Here is a 12,420-nt window from a genome sequence, read left to right as displayed (position 1 = left end):
ATTTCTATTGAGAGCCGAGGATGAGGTGGATCAAACCCATCTTGAAAATGTGGAGTATGAGGCAATGTCTTCCGGATTACATTGCATTGCAATTTTTAGAAAATTAATGTTTTGTAAGAAATATTGTTGTATTTTTAAAACGTGCGATTCAATGCAGGAAACATCTATGAACATTTTCTTACTCTTAAAATATCCTTGTGGGACATTTAGTTTATTTGAGATATGAGGCAGTGTTGTCTGGCCCTCTTTGCATTGAAGATTTTAGACAATGAACGTTTTGTAAGAAAAGAAAAGAAAAGATCATGGATCCCTTACCATCCATGATCAGATGCAGGAAATCTCTTTGAACTTGGTCCATCAACTAAATACGTACTCAGGTCTTACCCTTTTAAGTATTCACAAACTTGTAAATCATGTTTTAACTTTTCTTTATCCAATCACTTTTACAATCATTGTACAACATTGGCAGTATGAAACTATGAATTTGGTCCCTCCATGAAATATGTACTCAGGTCTGTAAATCACGTTTTAACTTTTCTCTAACAAATTATTTCTATAGTTATTGTATAATAACGTTAATATGAAATTATAAAACTGCTTTCATGTTTTTAATCGAACTTTTAATGACTATTGTGCAATATTTGTGATATGGTATTGTAAAATTTGTGCTTTTATGTTTTTTTGTGTACAAAAATTGCATACCGAATAAAGCTAAATTTGATTTGATTAGGTGTTAACATTAGGTAAATATGTTCTTAACATAAACGTTTGGATATAGATATATGCATGCAAAAACTTAAAAAACACATTTATAAAAACAGGGATAAGTAATAATTGAAGTTAATAAAAAACTTAGTAATTAAATAGAATGCAACTCAATCTATTTAGCATTATTTTTAATAAGGACTAGAGATTCAGTAAAACACAATACATTAAAAGAGAAATAATAGATGTATGTGACTGTACACACATTTTAGAAGAAAGCTTATATAGTCACACTATATATAAATATATATATATATATATATATGTATACATATATATAAATATATACTTTTTTTTTTTTTACTGGAAAAAACAAAGATGAAAGTAGTGTTATAGTTAGGTGAAAATGGCCATTAAAACATAACATTTAAAACAAAAAAGCACTGAAATTCAACAGTTCTAGTTTACTGAGTGAACTAGAAATTGTGCCCTCACCATTCGCTGCTTAGGACCTCATTAACTGCATCACTCATGACATGTTCAATGACATCATTGATGGATTCACTGATAACATCTCATTTTCAATTATTAACACTGGGCATGCTGAGGACCCAAGTTCTTGTTAGCTGTATACTGTAACTAGTACATTTCAGTGTTTTTATTTTTATTTTTAACTTTTAACTGGCATTTTCACATAACTTTACCATCACTTTAAACTTTGATTTTTTTCCATGAATATATATCAGAACAAGTTACTTACCTTTGGTAACGCATTATATGGTAGACTCTATCTAGCTGCAGATTCCTTACCTTTGAATTTCCCAGGGGTCAGGCTGGATCCTGAAACTTTTGCTGAGCAATACCCCTTGTGATTGCCATCGGGCAGCTCCATGCGGCCCCGCGTGATGTCGTCAGCAGCATTTGTTATGACATCACGGTGCCTATATAGACGCCACCCAGTCATGCAAACTTCCGTACTTTTACAGCCAGATTCATCATTGTAAAATCGGCTCGCAAAGGGCTAGATTCTGAGAATCCGGCTCTTTGCGAGCGCTATTTTTGCATTTGGGATTCATAATCCCAAATGCAAAAATCGCTGTTACAGAAAGCGCAAAATTGCAAAGAATCGCATTTAAGGAATCTCAATTAGAGATTCCTTAAATGCAATTCATGAACCTTTTAAAAATTGCGAATTCGCAATGGCTGGCCGCTATTTACCGCGAAGTCTGACTTTGTGGTAAATAGCGAAAACCTTGAAATCGCATCCTTATTTGCGATTAGCAAATTGCTAATCGCAAACAAGAATTGCGATGGGGAGTTATTCCTTATTTGCGATTAGCAATTTGCTGATCGCAAATAAGGAAGCTGTAGAAATCGCAATTTTCTTTGCGATTTCTACATGAATCCCGTTTTGCGAGTCTTTAATAGCGATTCCTTAATAATCGCTATTAAGGACTCGCAAAACGGGACATTGATGAATCTGGACGTTAGTTTTTTCACACCAGAAGCGCAGAGCCACGAAGCAGCTCACATATATGTGTGCAAAACTAGGGCCCTGATATGGGGAGTAACCCAAACCCTACAATATTAGTCCGCAAAGCGGGGAGGCTTGGGTGGGGCTGTAAGGAATCTGCAGTTGGATAGAGTCTCTACCAGATAAAGTTTTACAAAAGGTAACCAACTTGTTCATCTGATAGAGACTTCTAGCTGCAGATTCCTTACCTTTGAATTAGATACACAAGCCATACCATCCTGGCAGTGGGTTGCGGACCAATATCCTATACTAGAAAGTCCTGCAGGACCGAGCGAGCAAAATGCCGGCTGTGCGGATCTGTCCGTCCAGGCAGTAGTGTTTTGCAAACGTGTGCAAGGATGCCCACGCTGCATCCTGAATGATGTCTTGGACTGGCCAAGATGAGCCAAGGCTGTAGTCGCAGCCTTTTCCCTGGTGGAATGGGCCCTTAATCCCTCTGGGAGATGCTTTTTGGGCAGGGCATAACAGATCTTGAGGCAGAGAACGACCAAGCGAGAGATGTTCATTTTCTGCACTGCCCTTAGTTTCTTTGCTCCTACATACCCCACAAAGAGTTGGTCGTCCACCCGGAACACGTTTGTACGGTCAAGGTAGAACGACAACGCTCTTTTTGGATCCAGCCGGTGGAGATGCTTCTCTTCCTTAGAGGGATGCGGGAGAGCAAAGAAAGTGGGCAAAGTGATGGACTGACCCAGATGGAATGGGGTCAAAACTTTTGTAAAAGAGAAACCCGGTTGCGAAACACCACCTTGTCCGGAAAGGACATTAGATAAGAGGCGAGCAAGATAACGCATGCAACTTACTCACTCTTCGGGCCGATGTAATCGCCACTAAGAAGGCTGTTTTGATGGTCAACAGTGTGCAGAGGCTCAAAAGGAGCATATATTAGGTAGGTGAGGACCAAATTAAGGTCCCTCTGTGGCATCACAAAGGGCGTGGGGGGAAACAAATGAGACAGCCCTTTTAGAAATCTATGTACAATAGGAGAATTGAAGAGAGAGGGCTGGTCTGGCAGCCGCAAAAAACATAGACAGAGCAGAAAGGTAACCCTTGAGAGTTCCCAAAGCAGAGCTCAACTGGGCAAGGGTCAGAATAAATAAAAGGACAGTAGAAAGAGAAGCAGAAAGAGGGTCAATAGACCTTTCTGTACAGTAGAATACCCATTTATGACAACAGCAGGCATATACCGTCGTAGTGGAGGGCTGCCTGACTGCCAAAATAACGTTACAAACTTCGGGATGAAGATTAAAAACTATCAACTGCCGCCGCTCAATCTCCATGCATGGAGGCGCAGAGTTGACAGGTTCTGGTGGAGGACCCTCCCCTGCTGCTGCGACATAATATCCTCCCAAAAGGGGCAGCCTGATGAGAGAATCTATGCTCATTTTCATAAGATCTGTATATCAGACTCTCCTTGCCCAGTCCGGAGCCACAAGGATGACTTGGGCCTGGTCGCTCCTGATCTTCTTCAGAACCCTGGGCAGGAGTGGTATGGGCGGAAAGGCATACAGCAGGCTTAAGCTCCGGGAGAAAGGCATACAGCAGGCTTAAGCTCCACTTGCGATAAAAAGTGTCGCCGAGCGATAGCCCCCTTGGTAACTTCAGCAAGCAGTACTGCTGACAATGTGAGTAGTGTTCGGAGGTGAACAAATCTAAACAAGGGTCTCCCCACTGTTGAAAGTGACCTTGCACCACCTCTGGAGACTCCATTCATGATCCACCAGACATTGACGGTTGAGTTTATCCGTCCTGGCATTCAGAGAACCTGCCAGGTGGTGAACCACCAGGGTTATGCCCTTATGTTCCAGCCAGGTCCAGAGATGTATGGCTTCTCGACAAAGGGTCCACTACCCCACCCCGCCCTGCCTGTTGCAGTACCACATGATGGTTGTGTTGTCCGTGAACACTTGCACAAGCTTCCCCTTGACAGAGGGAAGAAATTCTTTCAATGCCAATCAAATCGCTCGGAGCTCTAACAGATTTATGTGGAGCCCCGACTCCACCGGAGACCAGTGTCTCCTGAACTCCGACTCTCCCAGATGGCCACCCCATCCCAGAAGTGACTTATTTGTCACTACTGTGGGTTCCAGTTGGGGAAGGGAGAGGGGTCTGCCATTGACCCAATCGCGGTTTGTCATCTACAACTGCAGATCTCTCACAGTTCCTAGATCAAGTTGTTGAAACTCCCACTCGAACTTTAGGTCCCACTGCAGCGCCCGCATATGCCACCTGGAATGCTTTACCAACACAATGAAGAAGGCTAGGAGGCCCAACAGCCTCAGAGACAGTCTCACCGAAATCCAGGATAGAGGCTAAAATATCAGAATCATAACCTGAATATCCTGGACTCGCTGCTCGGGAGGATAGGCCCGAAACTGTACTGTGTCCAGAACAGCTCTGATGAAAGGGAGCGTCTGCGAATGAGTCAGGTTTGACTTCAGCGAATGCTGGAGGTCCGCCGCGCCGTAGTCTGAAGGTGGGAGACAACAGCCTGGGACGAGGACACCTTCAACAGCTAGTCGTCGAGGTAGGTGAAGACTGAAACCCCTAACCGTCGCAGATGAGGGAAAATTATTTATTTATTTATTTTTCCCTCTGCATCGTCTGTCAAATTCCCCTCCCCCCCTCCCCCCAACCAGGCCCCACAGCCCTTACCTGGGCCGTGGCTGGAATCTACTAATTCTGTTTGAAGACTTTGGACGGAATCCAGTATAGAAAGTGTGAAGTGAAAACAGTTGTTTGGTGCAGGTTTGCATTTTTTATTGTTCTGTAGGTTAGTGGAGATTTTGGGCCAAACGTTATCTGGGAAGAAAGGGGAATTTGTATGTTGGACAATATCTCCTGAATGGGCAGGGCAGTGGTGGACTGTGTGTTGTGTACCGTTTTGTATATTTTAGATGCTACAAAGTCAGAAGATTTCAACGCGCCATGGCAGAAGCTTTGCCTCATTCCTTCACTACGAAACTCAAGGGAGATGGAATGGGTGGGCGTCTTAGACATTTCAATAGGTAATCAATATTTTAAAAAGAAACAGCTTAAAACCAGTCTGTTCTACCTTCCTTGGGACCCTGAATTTACCATGCAGTATGCAGGGATTTAAAAAAAAAAAAAGGTTAATTCTAGAAGGTGGAAAGTTCCTTTGATCTGACTCTAGAGTGAACACGTTATGTGGTATTGAGTAGAATGGTTTAAACTGGGCTGTAATTGCTGGCCAACTTTGTAGTGTGCTAGGTGTAGGGCCTTGATTTCCTGCTTTCTCTTGTGTTTCAGGATAAAGTGCATAGTCAGGCGCTTGTCAAAGTTTCCTGATGATGTTTTGAATCCACGGAATGCAATAGCTTAGTGAACACACCACAGTCTGCAGGCAATTTTCGTAGATTGTAGCCTTAGAGCAATGTCATCACAACCACAAAACAATACTAAATGGTTGTGGGTCAGTAACATTGCGATGCCCTACAAGTCTTAAATCAAACAGTTACATAGGGATATTCCATAAATCTCCCAGTGTCAGACCCAAAATAAAAGTATGCTTCTTTAGTGCTGGATGCTGGTTCAGGAAGCATCGGTGGCCTCCGAAAGCGCCTATGCAGCAGACATTTTGTGATGAGGAGCAGAATGATAATGCTTTTCTGAAGTGCAAGCCTGCAAGAGTATTGTAAGAGGCTAAATGAAAATGACCAAGTATTGCGATCTGCAAATCTCTAGTGCTCCATAGCTTTACAACAGACATATTTTCTGCAGAGCCACCCATCCGGTGCATAAGATGCTCTGTGAAGAGCCAATCCATACAGCCTATACACTGTATTGTGAGCAGCCTATCTCTTCAGCAGTGAAGAGGGCACCCCTCCAGCACATACTGTGAAGCGAATACCCCTCATATCAACTGGGAGAGGTGTGGCGGCGTGGCCAGAGTGGCTGGCTCTGGAGTGTGGGGCTCAAGGTTTAATCCCCGGAGCTGGCCTCAGCTCAGCATCATACAATAGCAATAGCTCTTGTAATCTCCCTGGCGGCCCAGAAGTGTCTGGATACCCTTAGGGATGATAGTATGCATTTTACAAATGTGGAATTATTATTAATATTATTAAGCTGTGTTGTGGAGAGAGCAACCCTTCAGCATAGAAGCAGTAATGTGAAGTGGCTAGCCCTTCTGGACACTGTGTCTAATATGTGAAAATATAAAAGCCAGGGCACAAGGTATTGCATTGTAGCGACCCACAGCTCCTGCTGCTGAATGGCAGTGCCAGCAAAAACTTCTTTTAAAAGTGTGACTTTTTGGAATATTGCAGGTCACACTAAGCTGTAGTGATGGCATAGAAATTCAAGTTTTATCATTTTGCAATCCATTGCACTGCCAAACACTCGTGCTGCGCTAAAAACAAAAAGGCTAAGAGTGACACAATGTGGTGTACTATCAGGAAAAAGTGATGGTGTTTAAAAATAAGTGTAGGTGCCGAGCACTGGCAAACACCAGCACAAATTAAGCTCAGCCGACACATAAGCTGTATAGTGAAGAGGGTACCCACCCACCCCCTCCACACACAAATTACACTGTGAGGAGACTACCCCTCCAGATCATAAATTGTATTATGAAAAAGGTACCCGTTCAGCACATATGATGTATTGCGACGAGGCCACCACTACAGCCCAAAACGTGCTTTGTGAAGAGGCTAAGGATATTTTTGATTGTACAGTTGCATTGCAATAACACAGCCAGCTGTCTTCAATATCTGCATTACCAGATGACTCTGGCTTTTACTTACTTCTGTTTCCTCACTTTGTCCAGAACAATACCCAGGGGCAGATTTACAAGCCCATTGCGCCACTTAAACGTCATTTTTAACATGAGAAAAGTGACGCAAAAGTGGCGCAAGGGGCTTGTAAATCTGCCCCCCCCCCCCCCCCCCAGTGCTTACCTGGAGAACGAAGCAAAAAAAAACTCTTTCAATTTTGGGAGAATTAAGCAAGATTAATTTCAGTATAAATCCAACACCACAATAGGCCCAACAGCTGTAGATGCAACATGCCATGGAGACATCTATGGATTGTTAGGAAACGCTTGTACAATTCTAGCCCATATTTCAATTATATATGACATGCTAATTGTGAAAAATATATATTTCTTATATTTGGGGCCTGGTCGAACTTTTTCACTAAAAAAGGAGGTAGTTAAACATTAACAAAAAAGTCAAGGAACACTTGTCTGGTAGAAAGTTGAAATGAAGTTTCATGTTCTTGCACATCAGTTACCCTTTGAGGCGTGGGAGATGCTTCATCAACTTCATTTTGCTCGGTGGACGTGAGAGTGGTGTAATCTGGCTCTTCATAGTCAGCTGAAACCGCAACAAAATAAATGAATAAATACAATGACAGAGCTCAATGGCTGCTTTTCACAGACACAGGTGATAAGATCAAGGATGATCAGTTGAACCCACACCAGTAGAGCAAGGAAAGAACAGCCAACTTACTTTCGCCAGCCACATAATTAGCTGGAAAATAGCCTTGCTGTCCAGTTGCTAGGCCGCCAAACCACCAGCTGTCATTATCTTTGTACAACACTTGGATAATGTCGCCGCGGTGCATGGTTAGCTCATCTGATCGGTGCGCCGTGTAGTCGTAAAGTGCCACGACCTAGGGGAGAGATAAAGCCACCACAACTTTATCACAACCAGGCCACAGAGACACCCCCCAGCCTTCACTTCCTCTCGCAGAGAGGCGGCTCAAACCAAAGCTGCACTTTGGTGAAACATGAGGCTTCCTTGGGCCTAGCGAATGGGATCAGGGGTGGTGGGAACGCAGCCGGGGAAACAAGATAAAGGGCTGTGGCATTGTAGAATATGATGAAGACATATTTCAGCAAGATTAACTTCAAAACAGCAGCTGGATGTTTATAAGCACCATGATCTTGGTAAACGAAAAAAAAATGCAAATTCACATGCTTAGAATGAATACCCTAACTATTACAAAAAAAGGTTCTTTCGCTTGACTGTGTAATATATTCAAAAACAATATCCATCAATTGAAGAAGAAATATAATTACAAGTAAATGATTATTAAAATGGAAATTCACTTGGCAAACCCAATAGGATTCAAGTGGAAGTGGGCAAGCACAGCACATTCCTTTATTCTATCAGCAATCCAAATACAATAATTCAATCATTTTCTTACAGAAATACATGCATACGGGATAGATTGCTTAAATTCGGACAATAAATATTTCCAATAGGTCTCGCGAGAAATACGTCATCAGAATTTGACAGGCTTACATTCTTTCAACCGCTAGAAGCAGGAAAACCAAATCACTAACTAACCGATTATTATATGTCTTTTTCAAATAATAATGTACATTCTTGTAATAAATTTTGTGTCACTGTCAAGAAGTTGGCTTTATTTCTTGTGAAAAAAATGTAAATAGCTGCTAAAGTTTCAGATTGCATGTGTGTGACATTTTCATAATTTCAGAGACATTATGAGTGACATTTAACAACTATGATTGACACTTTCTCACAAGCAAAATCAAGCAATGAAGACGAGGGAAACATATATAGATATAAAAAATGACACCCATTTGAGTTACAAGAAATTTCTAAGAAGATTTTAAAACTGCTGGAAAGCACCAGGAATGGAGAGGCACTAGTGCCCTTGTGACCCCACCTACAGGCAACTTCCACAGTGTTGTGATTTTATTATTAAGTGTAAAAAGCAGACACACTAATGACCCCTGCTTTGTAATCTCGCGACCTAAAGGAGAGATGGGCTTTGGATTCCCTCCTTGACCATCACCTACCCAGCCAGTCTTTGGTCAAACTCTCCTGACCTTATCTTCCTCCTCCCCCTTCACCCTACCCCTCTCCGCTCTACTCTTCTCCTCTTACCAGCTATTGACCTTTGCCCTCACCCATCTTGCTCATAGTTCCCACCCTGTTCATCCACTGGACTTTCTTCTGTGAACATTCCCTCGTCAGTTGGGACCTACCTATTTGACTAATGCCCGACTGAGCTACCTTGTTTAGCAATAAGAGGCAGGCTGTGCATTCTCTCCTCGGACGTCACCTACTCAGTCGGTCTTTAGGCAGACTTCCTTTTGTCTTTCTTGATGTCTTTTCCCTCATCCTCTCCCTTCATACTTCCCCCTTCCCCTCGCTCTATTTATCTCACTTTTCTTTCCTCTCTCAATGTGTTGCTTATTTTTGATGTAATGTCTAATTGTTATCATTTTCTGTAACATTGTGTAACCTAATGTAAAGGGCTCAGATACCTACGGGTCTAGCCAGCGCTATATAAAACTCATTAAATAAATACAAATCTGCAGCTGCCAGGGGCGCAATGCCCACTGGGCTGAAAGGGATTTAGCCCACCTCTTGTCAAGTGTGTCTTAGCCCTGTCTGTGCAGCTTAAGCTTCAAGGAACACAAGCAGTTATTTAGCTGTCATGGACTGGGGCCTGGTAGGGGTTGATGCCTCAGACAGCCTCATCCAAAATATTTTGCAGGCTGTCAAAAGACCGTTATCATTTAAGAAGTCTTGGTGTGTTTCTGCTGCTTCCAATGCCCCTGTCACTCCCACTCTTCTAAGCAGATCATGGCTTAGCCGACTCACTGGGCCCCCTGGAAATCAATCAAGCATCAGGCTCCAGGCAGCTCTCTATGTCCCACTTTGGACCAGGCCCGAGCCTGTACCAGGATGTGAGGCCCCCAACAACACAGATGTTCTCAGCTGCCTAAATATAATTAAAATCAGCAGTCAGCTGATGTGCTAACGCCGTTGGAACCTGGAATGGTGTGCTTCCTTTGAACCACTATTACTATAGATACTATGAATTAATTATCAGAAGTCTCCCCATTTGAAGTTGGATGAATACAGCGGGATAGTTATATATCCCTGAATAATGCGAACAGTACACTACGTTTTGCTCGACTGACTAAAGCGAGCTCTTCCTCATTCCTTCATATCGTCATATTTACCCTAAGGGTTGTTCTCCACACAATTAAAAATTGTCCTGATGATGGTCTTTTAGACACCTGCAACCGAGACCGAAACGTCGACCTACACATCGTCTCCAAAAATAATTTGTTTTTCCTTAGAGTCTCCTTGGTTCATGTTTGACTTGAGTTACTCTGGGTTGATTATTTGGAGTACATGTTTTGATTATGAACTGATTTGTCATTTGAATTCTGTTATCTGTTCATAATTTTACACTGTGAGATTAATTTCTGTCTGTATCCCCATATTTTCATCTAATCTGATAAAATTCAGTTTCTCTAATGAAACAAGTTTTTCCGTGTGCTCTCTTCTCTTGATATATTTTTATTGCTGTGATTTATCTATGTTATCCTGAGGATACATTATTGTTAGATTGTTTACAACTAACTTCCTAGACTAATGCGTCCAAATTTCTGTGTTTAAGTCTCTCAAGTAAATTCCCTTGCAGACACTTTCTCTTTGATACTACAGACAGCAGTGAGCACGCATACTGGCAAATCACAGGAGAGTGAGGTGCACAAATACAGCCAGTCAGGGTGATGTATTGATTTCAAAGACTTGACCCTACAAGTTACTGCTCTCAACCCTAAAAAAAATGATTTACAGAGCAGCTCAGCTGAGCGATGTCCGCCCGTTTGGCACGGGCTACACCACTACCAGCCCAGCTCCATAGACAGTGGCACCAGATCACCCCAGCAGGCTATTACAGAGCTACTACACCAGGCTCTGCTGAGAAGTAATGCCGCTGCCTGCGCTGAAAGCAATTTGTTGGACCGGCACCACCAGTCCACTCCAGAGTGGCCGCGCACTGCGGCTAGTACTATTAATTTAAGCACAGTTTGTTTTTATATTCTTTTTATTAAAGACAAACAGCAAACAGCCCAGATTCACAAGTAATACAGTGGCTGTTGTTCTCATCACATATAAATGACACAGTTGCTTCATTGTCCGTACATTGTGGCCACAATATAGGTGGCAAATTCTTCCCCTACATCTCCATCTCCTCCAGGGAGGTTCGATCCGGCAGTTTCGGCGGCGTACATATCTCCCCTCTGAAGACATTACATTTATTCCATAATTGCATCCATTTTTTCGGGCACCCCCTAGAGACATACACTGTTTTCTCATGGAACATACACCAATCCATATCCTCCATCCACTCCCTCTTTGTTGGCACCTCTTGCTCTCCCCATTTTCGTGCGTTATTCATCTTGGTCACTGCTCCTCCCAGGGCTACCCATGACCTCTCTTTAGTCCCCAGGTCTGTTGGCTCCCACACATTCAATAAACACAACTTAGGGTTTGGGTTTAAGACAGCTTCCCAGTACTCAGCTATGAACGGACAGTCCCATAGTATGTGCAGGAACGTGCCTTCTTGACCACAGTCACGCCAACAGCTAGCATCATCCCAGTAGCCCATTTTGACCAACGTGGGCCCTGTATAATATATTCTATCCAGCACTTTCAATTGAACTAGTTTCAACTTTGATGATATCGCCACCTTCTTGGGCGAGAGATGCTAGTTCCTCTCGCCACTCCTCCTGATCTAAATCCATAACATCTAGTTCCCACCTCTCACGAAGCTGAGAGAGTGGATCAGGGGAGTTGTTGATCAATTTGGAATAGGTAAGTGAGATGGCTTTACGTGCCATGTACCCATCAAGTAAGCGATCCTCCAGGGGTGAAGCCCCTGGTAAAGACACATCTCGAGGCACCATCGTTGTCAATGCATGACGTATTTGTAAGTATCTAAACCTTTCATTCTCTGCCAGTTCAGATTCCCGCTGTAATGTTTCGAAAGTCACCACATCTCCTTTTCTTCAAAGATCCCCTACCCGCGATATCCCAATAATGTCCCATTTATCAAAACCCTACGATCTCCAGAGGGATCCCAGCTGCTCAGAATCCCACAATTGAGTGGCCTGGATTATGGTCTTTGCCCATCCCATGGTTTTATGCACCGAGTGCCACACCTGGACTGCATGATATGCAGGCCCTGTCAACCCCATCCTCACCGGGTTTGAATACAACACTCGCGTATTGTTACTCTGTGGCAGTAGCCACCTATCCATCGCATATCATGGATAATTATGGGGCCAATAAATACAATGATTAATAGAAGCAAACTGGGCCGCCCAACAGATTTTTTATATTGGGCAATCCTATTACCCCATCGTACCAGCCCTGTACCAGTTTAGGGAA

General features: G+C 43.0%; 1 protein-coding gene across 4 annotated transcripts in view; it reads right to left on the bottom strand.

The window, feature by feature from the left end:
• Positions 1-12,420, bottom strand: part of AHI1 (Abelson helper integration site 1) — an 862,008-nt gene that overhangs the window by 84,616 nt on the left and 764,972 nt on the right. For all 4 annotated transcript variants that reach the window (XM_078649231.1, XM_078649230.1, XM_078649229.1 and 1 more), the window contains exons 22-23: positions 7,705-7,867; positions 7,487-7,569 (exon numbers count right to left, since the gene is read on the bottom strand). In XM_078649231.1, coding sequence (XP_078505357.1) covers positions 7,487-7,569; positions 7,705-7,867 — 246 coding nt within the window. The remainder of the gene's footprint in view (positions 1-7,486; positions 7,570-7,704; positions 7,868-12,420) is intronic.

Source organism: Lissotriton helveticus, chromosome 6 (assembly GCF_964261635.1).
Source record: "Lissotriton helveticus chromosome 6, aLisHel1.1, whole genome shotgun sequence".
NCBI lineage: Eukaryota > Metazoa > Chordata > Amphibia > Caudata > Salamandridae > Lissotriton > Lissotriton helveticus.
Note: the sequence above shows the minus strand (reverse complement) of the source record. Positions and strands in the feature narration are given on the sequence as shown.